This window comes from Hyla sarda, unplaced genomic scaffold (genome assembly GCF_029499605.1).
Source record: "Hyla sarda isolate aHylSar1 unplaced genomic scaffold, aHylSar1.hap1 scaffold_1216, whole genome shotgun sequence".
Classification (NCBI taxonomy): domain Eukaryota; kingdom Metazoa; phylum Chordata; class Amphibia; order Anura; family Hylidae; genus Hyla; species Hyla sarda.
Window position 1 is genome coordinate 45901 of NW_026607838.1, and position 23766 is coordinate 69666.

The 23766-nt window shown below is 41.0% G+C and overlaps 1 protein-coding gene across 1 annotated transcript in view; it reads left to right on the forward strand.

Annotated features, from left to right (window-relative positions):
• The window catches only part of LOC130303374 (serine/threonine-protein kinase B-raf), a gene marked incomplete at its 5' end in the record, with an annotated part of 50848 nt that extends 42299 nt beyond the window's left edge, over window positions 1–8549 (forward strand). Inside the window, 2 exons of the mRNA XM_056551784.1 lie at window positions 1354–1507; window positions 5702–8549. Coding sequence (XP_056407759.1) covers window positions 1354–1507; window positions 5702–5724 — 177 coding nt within the window. The remainder of the gene's footprint in view (window positions 1–1353; window positions 1508–5701) is intronic.
• Window positions 8550–23766: the final 15217 nt, after the last annotated feature.

Genomic DNA, 23766 nt, shown 5'->3' on the forward strand with positions numbered 1-23766 from the left:
TAGGGGATAACAAGCTGATCAGTGGGGGCGTTCTACTGTTGGAACCTCTTCCAATGCCAAAAACAGGGACTTAGCAGGGTGCACGGTCATCACTTTATTTTGCACTTTATGGGACCGCCAAATGTTTCGTGTCACTGAACTCTAATGTTTGGGGGCTGTGCACCTAAATCCTCATCAGATCGTGAAGAAAGACTAATCCTTTTACTCCCCCCATATAGTAGTTTTGATCACCTTTCATAGTACAGTGACCCCCCCCCCCCCTCCCCTGACCTACGATGGCCCCGACATACCATCATTTCAACATACGATGGCCTCTCAGAGGCAGCATCAACATACGATGCTTTTGTATGTCGGGGCCATCGCATAAACGGCCATCCGGCAGCGCAGACTGCTTCAGCTTCCACCGGATAGCCATTTACGGTGCCCCGTGTGGTCCGCTGACGATCACTTACCTGTCCTCGGGGCTCGGGCGCGTCCTCTTCGGGATCCCCTGCATCGTCGGCGCTCTCCTCCAACGTCATCATGTCGCTGCCCACGCCGTCCCGTCATCCAATAGGAGCGGCATGCATAGCGACGTAATGGCGGCGACGGAGAGTGAGGATGCTGGGGAAGCAGAGGCCTTGCCGGAGCGTCGGGGGGGACGCGGCGACAGCGATGGAAGGCGACATCCAGGGCAGCGGTGACGGTCCGGAGCGGCGGGGACACGCGAATATGACCTCCAATACCAGTGGTCTACAACCTGCGCACCTCCAGATGTTGCAAAACTACAACTCCTAGCATGCTGGGTGTTGTAGTTTTGCAACATCTGGAGGTCTGCAGGTTGTAGACCACTGTCCTATATTTTACATTGCACGTATCCCTCAACATACGATGGTTTCAACAAACGATGGTCCGTCTGGAACGAATTACTAGAGATGAGCGAACTTACAGTAAATTCGATTCGTCACAAACTTCTCGGCTCGGCAGTTGATGACTTTTCCTGCGTAAATTAGTTCAGCTTTCCGGTGCTCCGGTGGGCTGGAAAAGGTGGATACATTCCTAGGAAAGAGTCTCCTAGGACTGTATCCACCTTTTCCAGCCCACCGGAGCACCTGAAAGCTGAACTAATTTTATGCAGGAAAAGTAATCAACTGCCGAGCCGAGAAGTTTGTGACGAATCGAATTTACTGTAAATTAGCTCATCTCTACGAATTACCATCGTATGTTGAGGGACCACTGTATATCATTTGAATGATTTCTTCTTCAATCTTAGATTACATTTATGACAACTCTCAGGATGCGTTATTCTCAGGAAGCAGAAAGCATAACCAAGTGTTTTCTGAAATATTTGTCTTTTTTTTTTACCTTCTGCAGATTCTTGCCTCCATTGAACTCCTGGCCCGGTCATTGCCAAAAATTCACCGCAGTGCATCTGAGCCGTCGTTGAACAGAGCCGGCTTCCAGACAGAGGACTTCAGTCTGTACGCTTGTGCTTCTCCAAAAACGCCCATCCAGGCCGGTGGATATGGTGGGTTCATGATACACTGACCCTACGAGCTCTTCCAAGTCCATCAGGAAAAAAAATAATATATATATATATATATATATATATATATATATATATATATATATATATATAATATATATATATATATAATATATATGACTTGCACCCCCTGCTGGCAGGAGTTTATAATTGTTTTTGGTCTGTTACATATCGAGAATGTATATTGTGCATTTGTATTGTAAAATGGTGGTTGTTTGTTTTGTTGTTTTAACAGTTATTGTTTTTGTGGAGGTTTTCTTTTTTTTTTTCTTTTCTGTTTCTTCTGCGTTTAGAAATGATGTAATAAAATATTTATGGGTGGTCCCTGCAGATCCACTACTACACGGAAGAACTATTAATATCCATATCCATAATTCCGACTGCAGCCTGTCTGTTTTGTAACTTGGTTCTTTCTTTAGTCTTTTTGGCTGCTTTTTCTTTAAAAAAAAATTATAATAATCAGGGCCACCCATGGCCGCAAGTTGTTTCCGATATTGGAAGAAAGCGGACATGTTTTTCTAGTCTCAGGCCATGTTCAAGTGGCGGAAATCCTGCTGTAGCAGTTTTGTATTAAAAGGGTTATCCAGGAAAAAACTTTTTTATATATATATATAAAAATCATTAAAGGGGTACTCCTGTGGGAAACTTTTTTTTTATCAACTGGCTCCAGAAAGTTAAACAGATTTGTAAATTACTTCTATTAAAAAATCTTAACTTCAGAAGCTCATAAGTACTGAAAGGATTAAGATTGTTCTTTTCTGTCTAAGTGCTCTCTGATGACACGTGTCTCGGGAACCGCCCAGTTTAGAAGCAAATCCCCATAGCAAACCTCTTCTAAACTGGGCGGTTCCCGAGACACGTGTCATCAGAGAGCACTTAGAAAAGAACAACCTTAACTTCAGAAGCTCATAAGTACTGAAAGGATTAAGATTGTTCTTTTCTGTCTAAGTGCTCTCTGATGACACGTGTCTCGGGAACCGCCCAGTTTAGAAGCAAATCCCCATAGCAAACCTCTTCTAAACTGGGCGGTTCCCGAGACACGTGTCATCAGAGAGCACTTAGAAAAGAACAACCTTAACTTCAGAAGCTCATAAGTACGGAAAGGATTAAGATTTTTTAATAGAAGTAATTTACAAATCTGTTTAACTTTCTGGAGCCAGTTTCTATATAAAAAAAAAAAAGTTTTTTCCTGGATAACCCCTTTAATTCGATGGGATTCTGCTGCCCTGTGCACACGGCGGAATTTCTGCAGCAAATGTTTCTGCCACAAAAGTCCTGATTTCGGCGTCCGCAGAAACAACAAACTACTGTTCATGGTTTCTGTGGATTCTGCATGAAAATGCATTGCCGTCTATTTGTGAGCAGTCCTAGCACCGGTGGTACATCCAAATGTGCGGAATGTCTGCACGTTTTGTCATGTAAACATAGAATATATCCATTAAAGAGATCTTAAAAAAGGGGCTGTATGAGGCTAAAAAGGGCCCCTCCACACTGTTGAATTTCTGGGGTGAGATTTTGTCTGCAATGGGCGCCGCCGTAATCTGTCGGGCGCTAAGATCATGCAGACATGCACTGTCGCCATAGAGAGCAATGCAGTATAGTGGGGAATTTTGCCAAGAGGCTTAAGAGTGCATTACTTTTTCAGAATTGGCACCAATTGCCGCCTTTCTTGGACATGAGGGTTTTATTAAAGGGATTATCTAGGGTAAGAAAAGAGGAACTTTATTTATTTTTGAACCGGCACCGACCCCTTCCCCAAGTTGTGATTGATATTGCAACTGAGTTTCATTTAAGTGAATGAAGCCAAAGTTGTAATACCGCACACAACCAGAGGTCCCCAATGGGCGTTATTTTCGGAACAAATCAGCTCTGTTTTTCTATTCCTGGATAACCCCTTTTTAAAAGTGATACTTCGGTTCTGAAAAACATCCTGGGGATAGGGGATAAGTGACTGATCACGGGGGGGGGGGGTCCAATTAATGCTACCAGAACCCAGCGATCTCCTGCATGGCACCCCAGCTGTCCTCCTGTGTGGAGTGGGGGGTGGACACGACCTCCCCCATGCATCTCTATTAGAGAGCTGGAGATACAAGACTATATTGCCTTTTGACCCCCTACTCCACACATGACAGGGCGGAAATTGCGGAGGAACGCATCAGTCAGACCCCCTGTGATCAGCCACTTACCCCCTGTGGATAGGTAAGTTTTTCAAAACCAGTGTACCCCTTTTAACTTTTTTCTTTTGCCATTCACCATGTTGTACCAGAACAGTAGGTGCCCTGTCCATCCCATGTGTTGGCGTCCGACCTCCACCGATATCTGCCCAGTATGAAAGGCCTCGGGTCATCCTAACCCTGTCTGCTCATGGCATTTAGTGATCTGTCCTCTCACATGACTACAGACCGGATATAGGTGAGGGTGTCCGTCATATCGGGAGTCAGGGGTATGAAGACAAGCAGACCTGTCATCACATGCTATTTTCTCATACGGACCGGATCCTGACATTTGGTGACTTGACCATTACCGGCGCTGTGTCACCATTATGACCAGAGGCTGGACCCCATTGATCCTAAAGGGATGGAATGTCCTATTGATGGGCAACTTTCCTTCCACTTGTACTGATCTCCATGGTGTAGAGCAGCAGTCATTTCATAGCTGCTTCCTTCTATTTCATTGGCAGCGATAATGTGTCCATTGTACAGAGATGTATTCATGAGAGCTTCTTAACTATAGGAGAGTCCCATCTTTTTATGGCCTATCCATTGGACTCCTTAGCCCTTTGGCGGTTAATTATAAATGAGAAAAGCCGCCATTGATCATTTTGAAAGTGAAGGTGATTGTGTTTGTGGAGTCCGTAGGGAGGAGGGATACCGAAAGAGACAAGCGGGCATTTGCTCCACCTCTGGGTCATAACCTGTGATGTATATTGTATGAAAATGATGGAAATACCCGTTTATTTACACTTCCTATCGGTATACCAAGGTTAACGCTCCTTTAAGGCTTAAATGGGCACTGTCACTTTAAAACTTTTGACCTGTCTTTGCAGCTTGAGTGGTCCTGTGGTTTTGTCTGAAGTTTCCGCAGTGTGAGTCCGGCCTAAGTGAGACAGACTTATAATGTATGTCTATAGGATCGTCTCGGTCTGCCCTGCTCTACCAAGCGATTGGTCTCTAGGCCATGTCAAAAGGGACAGGTACACTTTAAAGGGGTTTTGGAACAGATGGTGGCACCCTGGTTTGGAAATACTGGTATAAGCAATCTAGTGATTGCTTATAAATGTCCCCTATGGGACTGTACTAGGAGAGCATAGATCTGACTGATCAATGCTATTCAACAGCATAACATTAAGCAGTAGAAGCCAGTGTTTCCCATCCAGAATGCCTCCACGTGTTGCAAGACTACAGCTCCCAGCATGCTCGGGAAGCCTTTGATTGTCTGGGCATGCTGGGAGTTGTAGTTTTTCAGTTTTGGGGTGATGTCTTTACTCCTGTCACAGTTTAATCCCAGCGCAACCCTATAGTTGCCCGAAAAGGGAAATTACATGACTGTGCAAACTTATCCAGAGTACTGACCCTTTTTTGCTTGGCATCAGTTTAAGAAAAAAAAAAAAAAAAGAAATCAAAGAAATTAAAAAAAGTAAAATAAAAATCTTACTAACTTTTAACATAACCCTATTTGATTATATATATATTTTTAACCTCTCCTTATGTGTACCGATCATTCTGCACCTCTGTGTCTTTGAATCTGTTAAAGGGGTACTCCACCCCTAGACATCTTATCCCCCTATCTAGAGGATAAGATGTCTGATCTCAGGGGTCCTACAGATGGGACCCCCGCGATCTCTGTGCAGCACCCAGCATTTATTTAGAACGCTTGGAGTGAGCAGCGGGGGTTGTGACATCACGGCCACACCCCTTGCGGTCTCATGCCACGCCCCCTCAATGCAAGTATATGAGAGGGGGCGTGGCATGAAGTTACAACCCCCGCTGCTCGCTCTAAGCGCTCGGAACAAAATGTTCTGAACGCTGGGGCAACGGAGTACCCCTTTAAGTCGCTATATGTGTTGTGTTTTTGTGTGCTTGCACTAACCTGTCTAGCTTGTGGTATGTACAAGCGTCTGACCTATTTTCTGCTTTTTAATAAATTTTTTACATTTCTTTTGTACCCCCTCTGCAGGAGAATTTACAGCCTTCAAGTAACGGCACAGTCAGCACAAGCACTTCTGTTACTACTTTGTCTCGTGTTCCTCTAGTTTCTTAGCGCTGGGACTACATTACAAAAAATAAGTAAAAACATGCAGATAATACACCCATATTGTAAGAGGGAGCAGCATGACCCATCAGAGGAAAAAAAATGGGGGGTGGTGGGAGGGGAAAGAGACCAGCTGAATCGCCTGTGTTCCTCTGGGGCGTGGCTCAGCACTGCTCTTTGGAATGCCCCACAGAGGAGTAGTCTTGGCAAAGAGGAGGCAGATCTTTCTTCATTGCAGAGACTCTTTTTCTGGCTGTCTAAAATACTAACCCACACCTTCTTTGTGGATCCTGCTCCGATCAAGATGGGAACTGTCTGCAAAAAAATTTCTGTTTATTTATGTCTTTTTGGGAAATAAAATGCTGGATCTCCATATATCCCCCTCACCAGTGATTTTCTGCTGGTACGGTAAAAGCTCATTCATTAACATACCATCTAGACTAGAAATCGGTCCTTCAAGTCACAAAGACCTAATCATGACACACTATGGTCACCGAGCAAGTGGGGCTGAGCTGCAATACTAGATACAGCCCCTGGACAAGAGTGGCGCTGTTTCTCAGGGGGCAGCACAAATAGACTTACTTTCCTTAGCTCTTGTAGGACTTTTAGTTACCATCTTGGGGGTGGGGCATGAGATTAGACTTCATTTTTAGATCATTAAACCACTTCCCCAACCCCTGCTTGTATGCACTTATGGTATTAATGCTTCCAATCTACAATTTTTCTAATTCGGATCTGCACGTGGTTGTTTCTATCACGGGCAGAACCCACAGGTCTCTTGTTCTCCAGTGGAGAGCATTTGGTCTTTACTTACTGCGGGATGAGCAGCGATGGACATACCCATCAGCTTTCCTTATGCAGGGGCGGGGTAACTCTAATGTCTATGGTCTGACCACACAATAGTTTACTACTGGATGAAGTGGAGATTCTGCATTTTATTTCATGTCTAACAACTTAATGCAAAAACTATCCACCCCTTCTTATTTTAATACATCCATTATCATGTTCTGCGGGGGAGGGGCTAAGAGGAATCTGTTGCCTACATTCTCTTTTCTCATCGGCTCCGGTATTTTATTCCTTTTTTGGTGAGGCCTTGCATGGACATGGAGTGGAACTGTTTGTGTTTTCTGAATTTTTTTTTAAAATTCAGTTCATATCCTGCAAGGTTAATTTGTGGCTCCCAAACCCAATAAGATTTGCATTCCCTGCTGAGTGGTCACATGATCACAGTAAACCCCTCCCCTGCTTAAGTTCTTTTCTTGGTCTCTCTCTCTTGTGCTGTTACTTTGAAATCCCTGAAAGATGTGCCCTAGTAGAGCAAATCATTCGAATTCACTCTCCTGTCTTGGATTCCCCTGACAAGAAAATGTGATTTTTTTGAATTTTTTTTTCCGCTTGGCCAATGACACCCGTAAAAGACCGGGCAGATTTTAGTGTGTGAGCGTACGTCTGTGAGTGTTCATGCTACTGGTATCAATGTTACGACTAAGATATTTATACTCCAAAGCCTAAACCAGTAGCTACCGACGAGGTCATATTTTATTTTCCTTTTTGTACAGTTGAATAATTTTTTGTTTTGTTGTTTTAATTTTTTTTTTTTTTTCATTTTAAATTGCTATTTATTTAATTTATTTTGCTATGTAAATGTGGAACGTTTTGGAGTTCGGCCAGAGTTTGTATATGAAAACTAGACCAGTTGCTTGTGTAATGGACTTGCCTCCCCTCTTTTCTGTCATTGCTTGACCTTTTATGTTGGGTTCCGTCTGCGGGACGGACGCCATGTTGTGGCCGCGACATAAACTGCCCCGGTAACCCATGTACATATCTTTTTAGAATATTCACAGATATTCACTACTTTGAAACACATTTTAAGAAGAAGAATCTGTTTTTAGTTTTGTTTTTTTCGTGTGTTGACTTTTTTTTTTTTTTTTATCCACTAAAATGCAAGAATATTTTTTTTTTTTTTGAGAATTTTTCTTTATTTTAGTAATACAAAATTAAGGGATTTATTTGGTATTAATTATTTTTTTTAAATCCATAAAACCCTCAAAAAATCCAATTTTTTTTTAAATATCACTGAAATCCTTTTTGTTTTTTATTTTTTATTTTATTCCCATAGTGATGCCACTAGTTTTTACTAGGATAGTCTGGTAAAAAGTCTCAGAAAACCCCTTTTAAAGGGTTGTCCAGGATAAGAGCTATATATCTATATAACAGCTCCACCCCTGTCCAGCGTAGTTCCATTTATGTAAATGGAGCCAAGTTGTAATACCAAACAGGTGTGGCCCTGTTTTTGGAAGAAGTTAGTAATTCTAGTCTTTCTATTTTTGGATAAATTCTTTATCCAAGGTGTTCACTAATACATTTGTGTAGTGCAATGTTCTCCAACACTCAGGTTTGTGAGATAAAAAAAAATTATTTAACGCACAGGACTGAATTTTAATTTTTTCCAAAAGTTTTTTATTTTTATTTTTTCCTCCCTATAATGCATCAAGGAAATTTATCTCCAAGGAGAACAAATGCCATGTTTTCGAGTCTTCTTCTTCCTGTGTGTATCTACATACAGCACGTCTCCAGCACTGGGTCTTGTATCGGAAGGTTCCAATAATAATCATGATGACGATGATAATAATGCACCCGTATAAACCTAATTCTATGTTGCTGTACATAACTGTCAGTCACTGACTTACAGTGCACATTCAGGTTGGAAATACTGGGGGATATGTATAAAAGTGGTGTGTAAATTATAATAAAGACCATATTTCCAAATGTCTACATTGTGTCCATTACCCCAAACTTTAAAAGCGCACTTGCCAAAGGTTTTTATTTTTTTTATTTTACATATACAATAGCATTCAAAAAAAGAAAAGAAATGTTATGACTTTATATATTTGTTTCAGGTATTTGGTTCCTTTCATTCAGGTGTCTCCCAATAAACTGGATTCTTCTTCACATACATTTTATTTTAAATTTTTATTTTTTAAGAAAAAATTGTAATGGAAAAATGGCACAATGTGACTATTGCCAACCCCTTTCTCTGCTATCAGGGATAATTCATTCAAATATAAATGTCGGCGCTAAACAGGGCCGAGACTGGAACGCGTAAATACATAAACCCCAAAAGGAAAGAAACCAGTCGTTAAGAATATATCAAAGATACAAAGTTTATTACTCAATGTACCGTATATACTCGAGTATAAGCCGAGTTTTTCAGCACGATTTTTTGTGCTGATAATGCCCCCTCGGCTTATACTCGGGTGAACTCTCCGCCTGTCAATCCCTTTCAGTGGTCTTCAACCTGCGGACCTCCAGATGTTGCAAAACTACAACTCCCAGCGTCCGTGCGCAGCAAACGTCCCTGCGCGTTATCATCAAGGCAACGTCACTAGTCCGGGGCCGGGCCAAGAGCAGGGGAAGAGGGCCTCCCGGTGAAAATGGACAGCCCAGAACGACTAACCATCCCCACCGGACGGTCCCTGCAGCATAGATGGCCCGGACCAGCTCACCCTTCCTTCCCACCGAGGGGAGGTGAGTAGAAAACTAAAGGGGGGGTCTGGATGATAACGAAGGCCGCAGTGGTCTTCAACCTGCGGACCTCCAGATGTTTCAAAACTACAACTCCCAGCATGCCCGGACAGCCGATGGCTGTCTGGGCATGCTGGGAGTTGTAGTTTTGCAATATTTAGAGGTCCGCAGGTTGAAGACCACTGATGAAGGGATTGACAGGCGGGGATGATGAAGGGGGGGGGGGGGATGATGACGGGAGTGAAAATGACAGGGTGATGATGACGGGGGGGATGATGTATTTCCCAACCTAGGCTTATGGTCGAGTCAATAACTTTTCCTGTGTTTTTGGGGTGAAATTAGGGGCCTCGGCTTATATTCGGGTCGGCTTATACTCGAGTATATACGGTACATAAAAATAAATAAATAAAACCAATTAGAAAGCATAGACAGGTAATGACATAAAGACTACACTGACAGAAAGTAAGGTGGCGTTAACAGGTTGTTAAACTGAAATACAATACCTATACGTACCCAAGCGTATGTTTCGTCGACACCCCCTGACAAAGCCCATAAGCAAAACGTACGTTGGGTACGTATAGGTTTGTATGTTTTTCCCATGTTTGCTTTGGTCCCTTTCGGGTACTCCGGTTTCCTCCCATACTTCAAAAACATACCAATGGGGAATAGGACTGGTTTGAGTGTACAGCGCTGCGGAATGTGCTATATAAATAAATTATTATTAGAGAATCCACATTAGCAAGACCAGATTGAGGCCTTCCCTACTCTTCTCCCATCAGATCTTGTCTACAAGTAACAAAAGGTACCGATGTAGTTTAGGGGGGAAAAAAAGTCTGGCAGTGGCTTTCACAACCCTCTCCCCCCAAATTCCCCAATTAAAATATGATGCATGTTTGGTCACATGTGCCCGTGCCTAGAGGAATCATGAGAAATAGCTGTTGGGTCAAACGAGCATTTTAGAAAGAGAGAGAGAGAGAAGCTTGTGCAAGTCAATTATTCTCTATTTTGGGCAGGGGAGCGGCTATTGCCCATAAACCTTGAATAGCTGTAGGCAGAACAAAAGGATTTGGCGCTGAAATTCAACAGGCCCGATCCTCCTTGCCCCAAACACCTAGCATAGTCGGACAGTTATCCTGAAATTGTTGAGTTTAGCCAACTTTTCCTGAAAGTGTACGATGGTCTTGACTCTAGTGTTGAATAGGATGAGTGGTCTAAAGGTCCAACAAAAATCCACTGTGATCCCTACTTTGTCTCCACTGCCCGAAAACATTTAGAAACATTGAATTATTAATAAAAATCTCTCATGGTAGGCCAATTTGGAATTTCTCTGTTATGTCATTTAAAACGCCACCAAAGATTTATCTCAAATTAAACATAAGATGATAGGAGTGGGTACACATCCCTATAAAACTGGCCTGAAATCAGTCAAGGAGAAGGGGGTGATTTCAGTTTATGTGCTGCTGTGTTGGATCGACCCATTATTGTAGGTAGTGACTGTGCATTGGTTTGGTCCACCGTTTGCTAAGAGCGGGTCTTAACAAATTGGCTTCAAATCTAGGAACCCTCAAAATTTTTTAGCCGGAACTTTTTTTTCCACCCCTTTGTGACACCAAAAATGCTACCAATAAAAATGACAGATAACGGTGCAAAAAATTACCTTCATTTATCCCCGTGTATGGAAAAATAAAGTTATAAGGGGTCAGAAAAGGACAATTTTTAACAAAGAATTTTTATACAAAAAGTTCTTTTTTTTTTTAAAGAAGTAAATAAAACCTATATACTTTGAGTATCGTTGTAATCGATTGGATCTAGAGAATAATCATCAGGTGTCATTTTTACAAAAAAGTGCACTGTGTAGAATCGGAAGCCCCCAAACAATTTTAAAATGGAAATATTTTCAATTTTACTTCACAAATATATATATTTTTTTGCTGTAGATTTTGGGGTAAAATGATTAATGTCCATGGCTATTAGAAGGAGAGGAGGAAAAAAAATAAAGTATAAAAATTAAAAATCCCTTTGTCCTTAAAGTGTACCTGTTATTAGCAAAAACTGTTTATATAGTGGAGAAAATACCATTATACTGTATGTATATTTGTAATATACATTGGTTAAAAATGTGTATATTTTTGTCCCTGCAGCTATTTCATGTGTCTCTGTAAAGAGACTAAATTAGGAAGTGTGAATGGACAAGCAGGGCTCTGTACACTGAGGACAGGCAGGGCTCTGTACACTGAGGACAAGCGGGGCTCTGTACACTGAGGACAAGCAGGGCTCTGTACACTGAGGACAAGCAGGGCTCTGTACACTGAGGGAAAAACAGGGCTCTGTACACTGAGGACAAGCAGGGCTCTGTACACTGAGGACAAGCAGGGCTCTGTACACTGAGGCTCTATAACATGCTCCTGGCTCACACAGCAGGATGATTGACAAGCCAGGAGCCTGCACAGAGCCCTGCTTGTCCTGCCCTCACTTCCTGTATTTGGACTCCTCACAGAGACACACAAGCAATAGTGACAGCATTTTTTCACCCAAAAATATACACATTTTTTTTTTACCAATGTATATTACAAATATATATATAATGGTATCATCACCGTTATATTAAAAGTTTTTGCTAACAACAAGTACACTTTAAGGGGTTAAACAACCCAGACAATTTTTTCAGCTTTTGTAGGTGTAATTTTCATTAGTGTTGAGCGGTATAGGCCATATTCGAATTCACGATATTTTGCGAATATATGGACGAATATTCATCATATATTCACTACATTTGCATATTCGTAATATTCGCTTTTTATTTTCGCATGTTCGAAAATTTGCATATGCGAAAATTAGCACGCCAGTCTCACACAGTAGTATTAGAGCCTTTTTTACACCACACAAGCTGGAAGCAGAGAGGGGTGATCACTGTGATGTTTACTGTGAAAAAAAAAAATTGTAGTTGCGAATATATAGTGCTATATTCGCGAATTTGCAAACGTGATATTCGTGAATAAAATTTGCATTGCGAATATTCTCGAGCAACACTAGTTTTCATCGCTAACACTTTAGTAGTTTTTGAACACTTTTTATTCCATTTCTTTCTGGGTGGTGACTAGAATTTTTATTGGGGGGGGGGTATACAGTATTTTTAAAAACATATTTTGTGCAGCAGGAGGGAGGGAGAGAGGAGGTGCAGCAGGAGGCAAGGAAAGAGGAGGTGCAGCAGGAGGGAGGGCGAGAGGAGGTGCAGCAGGAGGGAGGGAGAGAGGAGGTGCAGCAGGAGGGAGGGAGAGAGGAGGTGCAGCTGGAGGGAGGGCGAGAGGAGGTGCAGCAGGAGGGAGGGCGAGAGGAGGTGCAGCAGGAGGGAGGGAGAGAGGAGGTGCAGCTGGAGGGAGGGCGAGAGGAGGTGCAGCTGGAGGGAGGGCGAGAGGAGGTGCAGCAGGAGGGAGGGTGAGAGTAGTGACAGTTGGACATTTGAGAGGGGAACAATGCCTCAAAACAATTCTATAAACAAATAGTTAAAAAAAAAAATTGCAAGACACGCTAAAGAATGTGAAGAAGAAAGGGCACATAGACTCCAACAAATGAGGAAACAGAACCCCCTGAAGATATCTTGGGAGAGCCACCCGGAGGGAGAGAAATGCTGAAAGTCCTGTCTACAAGAATAAGGGAGCTCCTCTCTTCTTACATTACGTATCTGACCGGAGTGAGGTTTACTGTTTACACAACTAGTATATGTACTTATTGCAGATTTGTGTGTTTGGTCATTTGTTTACCGACTGCCCATTCCTTACTATTACATCAATAGAAAGGCCAGCGAGAGCAACTTTATTGCTGTTTTATTTGTTTTATTGTTCTTTACTTGTTCGTGACATATGTAAAAGTCACAAAAGGCGCGGTCTCCTTCCGCAGCAAATAATTTTTCTACAGAATTTTTTGCCAAGAAAACCATTCCGGTTGCTATGGAATATGCTACCTGTGCGTTTATTTCCTTACTTCGCTTTATTATGCAAGTGGATCCAATAATATTCCATTCTCTGAACTGCAGGTTCAAATGAGAATGTGTTCCGATGGGTAACATCTTTTAGGTACACTTTTTGTTATAAACTTTGCGGGAGCGTTCATTGAGCTGTACTAGAACAATATTTCCCAACCAGTGTGCCTCCAGCTTTTGCAAACTCCCAGCAAGTCCCCAAGAATAAAAGAATCAAGCAAATTAAATTCTACATGCCCAACCCTACTCTCGCTCTACATCAGGGGATAATATGAAGACCACCTGACACATTAGATGACTGGCCAGTCCCAGGTGGTTAGGTCAATACTTACATAATGTGTAAGGGCAATTTTACAAGATAAAAATTTCCCCCCAAAAAATGAATATTTTTAAAGAGTCTACTTGATCCCGACTAGTATCGCCTTACCTGCTTCTTCAAGGGTTTTCATTCCTGGACTCCATTGCATGCTTTCAAATTACACTATATATATATATATATATATATATATATATATATATATATATATATATATATATATACTTTATTGCAAAAAAGAAACATTAAATATATAGTATATTGGCATGCTGGGAGTCGTAGTTTTGCAATGGCTGGAGGCACACTGCTTTGGAAACACTGCTATATACAGTTCATACTTGTTAAAGAACAATAAGATGACCACAATGTGTTTTCTTCCCCCTTCTGGGGCCTCCATCGATCAGCTGTAATTTATCAGTAAAGTATGTGTTAAATTTTCCTTCAGCTCCCCCCACAGGGCGAATGAGGCATTTCAACAGGTCCATTAATATCAATGGGTTGTCTGAATATTGCAGATCAGGTCCTCCATGAGAAACTAAGACACGATGATCCTGAGCCTGAGTTCATAATACCTTAGTAAAAAAAAAAAAAAATAACTTAAAATAAACTTATCTTTAAACCAACGAGGAACCACCCAAGGTTTTTTAAAGCTATCTGATGGTGCCACATAGAGACATGACTCCTATCATGATGCCGTAAACAGTGCGGCATAACTTGGGGATGGATTTAGCCCCATCGCTGTACTCACAGTTGTGGGTGAGGACATTAAAGGGGTACTCCAGTGGAAAACTTTTATTTATTTTTTATTAATTGGTGCCAGAAAGTTAAATAGATTTGTAAATTACTTCTATTGAAAAAATCTTAATCCTTCCAGTACGCATTAGCTTCTGAATACGACAGAGGAAATTCTTTTCTTTTTGGAACACAGAGCTCTCTGCTGACATCATGACCACAGTGCTCTCTGCTGACATGTCTGTTCATTTTAGGAACTGTTCAGAGCAGCATATGTTTGCTATGGGGATTTTCTCCTACTCTGGACAGTTCTTAAAATGGACAGAGGTGTCAGCAGAGAGCACTGTGCTCATGATGTCAGCAGAGAGCTCTGTGTTCCAAAATGAAAATAATTTCCTCTGTAGTATTCAGCAGCTAATAAGTACTGGAAGGATTAAGATTTTTTTTTAATAAAAGTAATTTACAAATCTTAAATACAAAGTTAACCGCACCTCAAAGATACTGCCCTGCTGGGCGCACAATGAGAAAAAATTGAAAACAGTTCTTTTGAAAAAAATTTGGAAATGTTTATTAAAATGCAATAAAAATAGCCTATGATAATAAAATAAAATGCAAAGCAATTAGAGCGATACTAAAGATATATGAAAATTCTATACCATTGGGCCCTAATGGCAAATATTTAGAAAAATGTAAATGTAGCACTGCCAATTTGATAAGTCAGTATAACTGGTTGGTGCAGAATGCCGATAATCTGGAAGAGACTGGTGATCCGCCAATAAGATGTTACATGTGTTTAAGTCTCTAACATGTAAAAAAAAAAAAAAAAAGAAAGAAAATGGCAGCAGCAACTTGGTCAACAAAATGGAGGCTCTAGCGCACTTTTTGATCAAAACGTGTCCCCCCCCCCCCCCATCCACCAGGCAGAGGTGGCCTCAGTAGGCAAATGTCATTTGCCTACTGAGGAAGGGGTCATTTTCAACACCCTGAAACGCGTCTAGGCTTCAATCTAATCTGAACAGAGTGATATAATACAGCACTGCCAACTCCATTGCAGCCGTGCCATAAACAACAGAAGGAGGCCGTCCCACCGCACCGGGTCTCCTAATCAACTGTCCTACCCACCGGGCGTATTGTCCACGTTTATCAGGCTTGTGAGGATTACTCTATACAACAACTGACAGTCATTTTCCCAGGAACCGCAGGACTGAAAACATCGGCCTGTCGCAGTACGGGACCAGCGGCTCTGGATACGGGGAGAAAATCATTTATTTGCACAAAGACTATGGGCAGCATAATTTAACTCCTGCAGAGACTTAAACACATGTAACATCTTATTGGCGGATCACCAGTCTCTTCCAGATTATCGGCATTCTGCACCAACCAGTTATACTGACTTTTATCAAATTGGCATTTTTCTAAATATTTGCCATTAGGGCCCAATGACATAGAATTTTCATATATCTTTAGTATCGTTCTAATTGCTTTGCATTTTATTTTATTATCATAGGCTATTTTTATTGTATTTTAATAAACATTTATACATTTTTTTCTTCCTCTGGAGTACCCCTTTAATTACCATTGACTTTGTTTGTTGTGAACAGGTACAAAATCGTGTGCAGATCAATTTCTTCCCCACCCCTAATTAGGTTTATTTTTTCATCACCTTCTATGATCCATATAAGCTGATTTTGCGGACAAGTTATAATATTTGTATTTACTACCTTCACGTTACGCTCCTCAACATTAAAAAAATCTTAATCCTAACTTGTCCTGCAAAATAAGCTTATATGGATCATAGAAGGTGATGAAAAAATAAACCTAATTCGGGGTGGGGAAGAAATTAATCTGCACACCATTTTGTACCTGTTCACAACAAACAAAGTCAATGGTAATTAAAGGGGTACTCCGGAGGAAAAAAAAGAAAATCAGTGCCAGAAAGTTAAACAGATTTGTAAATTACTTCTATTTAAAAATCTTAATCCTTCCAGTACTTATCAGCTGCTGTATGCTCCAGAGGAAGTTGTGTAGTTTGTTCCAGTCCTGACCACAGTGCTCTCTGCTGCCACCTCTGCACGTGTCAGGAACTGTCCAGAGCAGGATAGGTTTGCTATTGGGATTTGCTTCTGCTCTGGACAGTTCCTGACATGGACAGAGGTGGCAGCAGAGAGCACTGTGGTCAGGACTGGAACGAACTACACAACTTCCTCTGGAGCATACAGCAGCTGATAAGTACTGGAAGGATTAAGATTTTTAAATAGAAGTAATTGACAAATCTGTTAAACTTTTTGGCACCAGTTGATTTAAAAAAGAAAAGTTTTCCACTGAAATACCCCTTAGGGTGCGTTCCCACCTGGCGTATACGCAGCGTATTTCACACTGCGCAAAATTTACAGCAGCAGCGGGAAATATGCAGCGTATCCCTTGCTCACTATACACACAGGGCTTTCCGGCGGCAGCCCTATGTGTGCAGTGAGTTTTGGAGGCGGAGCTGCGCGTCACAGTCACGCCGGCACAAGGCCCCGCCTCCAAAACTCACTGCACACATAGGGCTGCCGCCGAAAAGCTCTGTGTGTATAGTGAGCAAGGAATACGCAGCGTATTTCCCGCTGCTGCTGTAAATTTTGCGCAGCGTGAAATACGCTGCGTATACGCCAAGTGGGAACGCACCCAGGGGTTGTCCAGCTATTGTGTGTTCTGGAGATCATATTTTTTTTAAAGTTTTAAAAAGTTAACAATATGATCATCAATAAGTATTTTTTGCGGCATAATAGCTTATGTAAATTTCCAATATTCTAAATTTGAAGTGGAGGAGGTGTGACCATGTGAAAATTGGTTGCATTAAAGGGTGTTGGTTTAGTAAAGGGATGTATAATATAAAAAGTTAAAAAAAAGTCTAAAACATTTTTACATTTTAAATTCTAAACTTAAAAGGGCATTTGTAATTGGATTCATGCTGCCTAAACCCTCGAGGTGGTCCTGGGGGCCTTTATTGATCCATCTCTCTCAGGACCCAAACAGGAAGAGATCTATAAATCCAGACTGGAGGGATGAAGAGAAGCTGCTGGGGTCTTCCCTGATAACTTGTGGTTCAGGCAGCATGAAAATGATGACAGAAGTTTTTTTTTGTTGTTTTTTTTTGTAAAGTGTTGTTCTTTTGTTTTTGTTCTTTTTCTACATGTCAGTTTTTTTTGTTAGTGTCATAGAAGTGTGTGCTTGTCCTATCTGACCTTGAAATAATATAAATATTTGATTTTCAACTGAGCATTGTGTATTTTAGCATAAGAGAGAAGCCGCTATTTTTGTTTGCATCTCATATCTTAAATTAACAGGTGTTATGTGCTCTTTCTGTTCCCACTGTCACATACAGTAATGGACACAAGAGAGCCCACCCCTCACATTATATACAGTAATGTACATGAGAGCCCACCCCTCACATTATATACAGTAATGGACATAAGAGAGCCCACCCCTCACATTATATACAGTAATGGACATAAGAGAGCCCACCCCTCACATTATATACAGTAATGGACATAAGAGAGCCCACCCCTCACATTATATACAATAATGGACACAAGAGAGCCCACCCCTCACATTATATACAGTAATGGACACAGGAGAGCCCACCCCTCACATTATATACAGTAATGGACACAGGAGAGCCCACCCTCACATTATATACAGCAATGGACATAAGAGAGCCCACCCCTCACATTATATACAGTAATGGACACAAGAGAGCCCACCCCTCACATTATATACAGCAATGGACATAAGAGAGCCCACCCCTCACATTATATACAGTAATGGACATAAGAGAGCCCACCCCTCACATTACATACAGTAATGGACATAAGAGAGCCCACCCCTCACATTATATACAGTAATGGACATAAGAGAGCCCACCCCTCACATTATATATACAGTATATCCCATAAGTGATTCCACCCCTCACATTATATATACAGTATATCCCATAAGTGATTCCACCCCTCACATTATATATGCAGTATATCCCATAAGTGACTCCACCCCTCACATTATATATACAGTATATCCCATAAGTGACTCCACCCCTTACATTATATACAGTATATCCCATAAGTGAGTCCACCCCTCACATTATATACAGTATCTCCCATAAGTGAGTCCACCCCTCACTTTATATACAGTATATCCCATAAGTGAGTCCACCCCTCACATTATATATACAGTATCTCCCATAAGTGAGTCCACCCCTCACATTATATACAGTAATGGACACAAGAGAGCCCACCCCTCACATTATATACAGCAATGGACATAAGAGAGCCCACCCCTCACATTATATACAGTAATGGACATAAGAGAGCCCACCCCTCACATTACATACAGTAATGGACATAAGAGAGCCCACCCCTCACATTATATATACAGTATATCCCATAAGTGATTCCACCCCTCACATTATATATGCAGTATATCCCATAAGTGACTCCACCCCTCACATTATATATACAGTATATCCCATAAGTGACTCCACCCCTCACATTATATATACAGTATATCCCATAAGTGACTCCACCCCTCACATTATATATACAGTATCTTCCATAAGAGAGTCCACCCCTCACATTATATACAGTATCTCCCATAAGTGAGTCCACCCCTCACATTATATACAGTATATCCCATAAGTGAGTCCACCCCTCACATTATATATACAGTATCTCCCATAAGTGAGTCCACCCCTCACATTATATACAGTATATCCCATAAGTGACTCCACCCCTCACATTATATATACAGTATCTCCCATAAGTGACTCCACCCCTCACATTATATATACAGTATATCCCATAAGTGACTCCACCCCTCACATTATATACAGTATCTCCCATAAGTGACTCCACCCCTCACATTATATATACAGTATCTCCCATAAGTGACTCCAACCCTCACATTATATATACAGTATATCCCATAAGTGACTCCACCCCTCACATTATATACAGTATATCCCATAAGTGAGTCCACCCCTCACATTATATATACAGTATATCCCATAAGTGATTCCACCCCTCACATTATATATACAGTATATCCCATAAGTGAGTCCACCCCTCACATTATATATACAGTATATCCCATAAGTGACTCCACCCCTCACATTATATATACAGTATCTCCCATAAGTGACTCCACCCCTCACATTATATATACAGTATATCCCATAAGTGACTCCACCCCTCACATTATATATACAGTATATCCCATAAGTGAGTCCACCCCTCACATTATATACAGTATATCCCATAAGTGATTCCACCCCTCGCATTATATATACAGTATATCCCATAAGTGAGTCCACCCCTGACATTATATATACAGTATCTCCCATAAGTGACTCCACCCCTCACAGTATATATACAGTATATCCCATAAGTGAGTCCACCCCTCACATTATATATACAGTATATCCCATAAACAAGTCCACCCCACACATTATATATACAGTATATCCCATAAGTGACTCCACCCCTCACGTTATATACAGTATCTCCCATAAGTGATTCCACCCCTCACATTAAATACAGTATATCCCATAAGTGACTCCACCCCTCATATTATATACAGTATATCCCATAAGTGACTCCACCCCTCATATTATATACAGTATATCCCATAAGTGACTCCACCCCTCATATTATATACAGTATATCCCATAAGTGACTCCACCCCTCACATTATATACAGTATATCCCATAAGTGACTCCACCCCTCACATTATATATACAGTATATCCCATAAGTGACTCCACCCCTCACATTATATATACAGTATATCCCATAAGTGACTCCACCCCTCACATTATATATACAGTATCTCCCATAAGTGACTCCACCCCTCACATTATATACAGTATCCCCCATAAGTGAGTCCACCCCTCACATTATATACAGTATCTCCCATAAGTGACTCCACCCCTCACATTATATATACAGTATCTCCCATAAGTGACTCCAACCCTCACATTATATATACAGTATATCCCATAAGTGACTCCACCCCTCACATTATATACAGTATATCCCATAAGTGAGTCCACCCCTCACATTATATATACAGTATATCCCATAAGTGATTCCACCCCTCACATTATATATACAGTATATCCCATAAGTGAGTCCACCCCTCACATTATATACAGTATATCCCATAAGTGATTCCACCCCTCGCATTATATATACAGTATATCCCATAAGTGAGTCCACCCCTCACATTATATATACAGTATCTCCCATAAGTGACTCCACCCCTCACAGTATATATACAGTATATCCCATAAGTGAGTCCACCCCTCACATTATATATACAGTATATCCCATAAACAAGTCCACCCCACACATTATATATACAGTATATCCCATAAGTGACTCCACCCCTCACGTTATATACAGTATCTCCCATAAGTGATTCCACCCCTCACATTATATACAGTATATCCCATAAGTGACTCCACCCCTCACATTATATACAGTATATCCCATAAGTGACTCCACCCCTCATATTATATACAGTATATCCCATAAGTGACTCCACCCCTCATATTATATACAGTATATCCCATAAGTGACTCCACCCCTCACATTATATACAGTATATCCCATAAGTGACTCCACCCCTCACATTATATATACAGTATATCCCATAAGTGACTCCACCCCTCACATTATATATACAGTATCTCCCATAAGTGACTCCACCCCTCACATTATATACAGTATCCCCCATAAGTGAGTCCACCCCTCACATTATATACAGTATATCCCATAAGTGACTCCACCCCTCACATTATATATACAGTATATCCCATAAGTGACTCCACCCCTCACATTATATATACAGTATATCCCATAAGTGAGTCCACCCCTCACATTATATACACAGTATATCCCATAAGTGACTCCACCCCTCACATTATATATACAGTATATCCCATAAGTGACTCCACCCCTCACATTATATACAGTATATCCTATAAGTGAGTCCACCCCTCACATTATATATACAGTATATCCCATAAGTGAGTCCACCCCTCACATTATATATACAGTATATCCCATAAGTGAGTCCACCCCTCACATTATATATACAGTATATCCCATAAGTGAGTCCACCCCTCACATTATATATACAGTATCTCCCATAAGTGATTCCACCCCTCATATTATATATACAGTATCTCCCATAAGTGAGTCCACCCCTCACATTATATATACAGTATATCCCATAAGTGAGTCCACCCCTCACATTATATACAGTATATCCCATAAGTGACTCCACCCCTCACATTATATATACAGTATATCCCATAAGTGAGTCCACCCCTCACATTATATATACAGTATATCCCATAAGTGAGTCCACCCCTCACATTATATATACAGTATATCCCATAAGTGAGTCCACCCCTCACATTATATATACAGTATCTCCCATAAGTGAGTCCATCCCTTACATTATATACAGTATCTCCCATAAGTGAGTCCACCCCTCACATTATATATACAATATCCCCCATAAGTGAGTCCACCCCTCACATTATATATACAGTATATCCCATAAGTGAGTCCACCCCTCACATTATATACAGTATATCCCATAAGTGAGTTCACCCCTCACATTATATACAGTATATCCCATAAGTGAGTCCACCCCTCACATTATATATACAGTATATCCCATAAATGAGTCCACCCCTCACATTATATATACAGTATCTCCCATAAGTGACTCCACCCCTCACATTAAATATACAGTATATCCCATAAGTGACTCCACCCCTCACATTATATATACAGTATATCCCATAAGTGAGTCCACCCCTCACATTATATATACAGTATATCCCATAAGTGAGTCCACCCCTCACATTATATATACAGTATATCCCATAAGTGAGTCCACCCCTCACATTATATACAGTATATCCCATAAGTGATTCCACCCCTCGCATTATATATACAGTATATCCCATAAGTGACTCCACCCCTCACATTATATATACAGTATCTCCCATAAGTGACTCCACCCCTCACAGTATATATACAGTATATCCCATAAGTGAGTCCACCCCTCACATTATATATACAGTATATCCCATAAACAAGTCCACCCCACACATTATATATACAGTATATCCCATAAGTGACTCCACCCCTCACGTTATATACAGTATATCCCATAAGTGATTCCACCCCTCACATTATATACAGTATATCCCATAAGTGATTCCACCCCTCACATTATATACAGTATATCCCATAAGTGACTCCACCCCTCACATTATATACAGTATATCCCATAAGTGACTCCACCCCTCATATTATATACAGTATATCCCATAAGTGACTCCACCCCTCATATTATATACAGTATATCCCATAAGTGACTCCACCCCTCATATTATATACAGTATATCCCATAAGTGACTCCACCCCTCACATTATATACAGTATATCCCATAAGTGACTCCACCCCTCACATTATATACAGTATATCCTATAAGTGAGTCCACCCCTCACATTATATATACAGTATATCCCATAAGTGAGTCCACCCCTCACATTATATATACAGTATCTCCCATAAGTGAGTCCACCCCTCACATTATATACAGTATCTCCCATAAGTGAGTCCATCCCTTACATTATATACAGTATCTCCCATAAGTGAGTCCACCCCTCACATTATATATACAATATCCCCCATAAGTGAGTCCACCCCTCACATTATATATACAGTATATCCCATAAGTGAGTCCACCCCTCACATTATATATACAGTATATCCCATAAGTGAGTCCACCCCTCACATTATATATACAGTATATCCCATAAGTGAGTCCACCCCTCACATTATATATACAGTATATCCCATAAGTGAGTCCACCCCTCACATTATATACAGTATATCCCATAAGTGAGTCCACCCCTCACATTATATATACAGTATATCCCATAAGTGAGTCCGACCCTCACATTATATATAGTATCCCCCATAAGTGAGTCCACCCCTCACATTATATATACAGTATATCCCATAAGTGACTCCACCCCTCACATTATATACAGTATATCCCATAAGTGACTCCACCCCTCACATTATATATACAGTATATCCCATAAGTGACTCCACCCCTCACATTATATACAGTATCCCCCATAAGTGAGTCCACCCCTCACATTATATACAGTATATCCCATAAGTGACTCCACCCCTCACATTATATATACAGTATATCCCATAAGTGACTCCACCCCTCACATTATATATACAGTATATCCCATAAGTGAGTCCACCCCTCACATTATATACACAGTATATCCCATAAGTGACTCCACCCCTCACATTATATATACAGTATATCCCATAAGTGACTCCACCCCTCACATT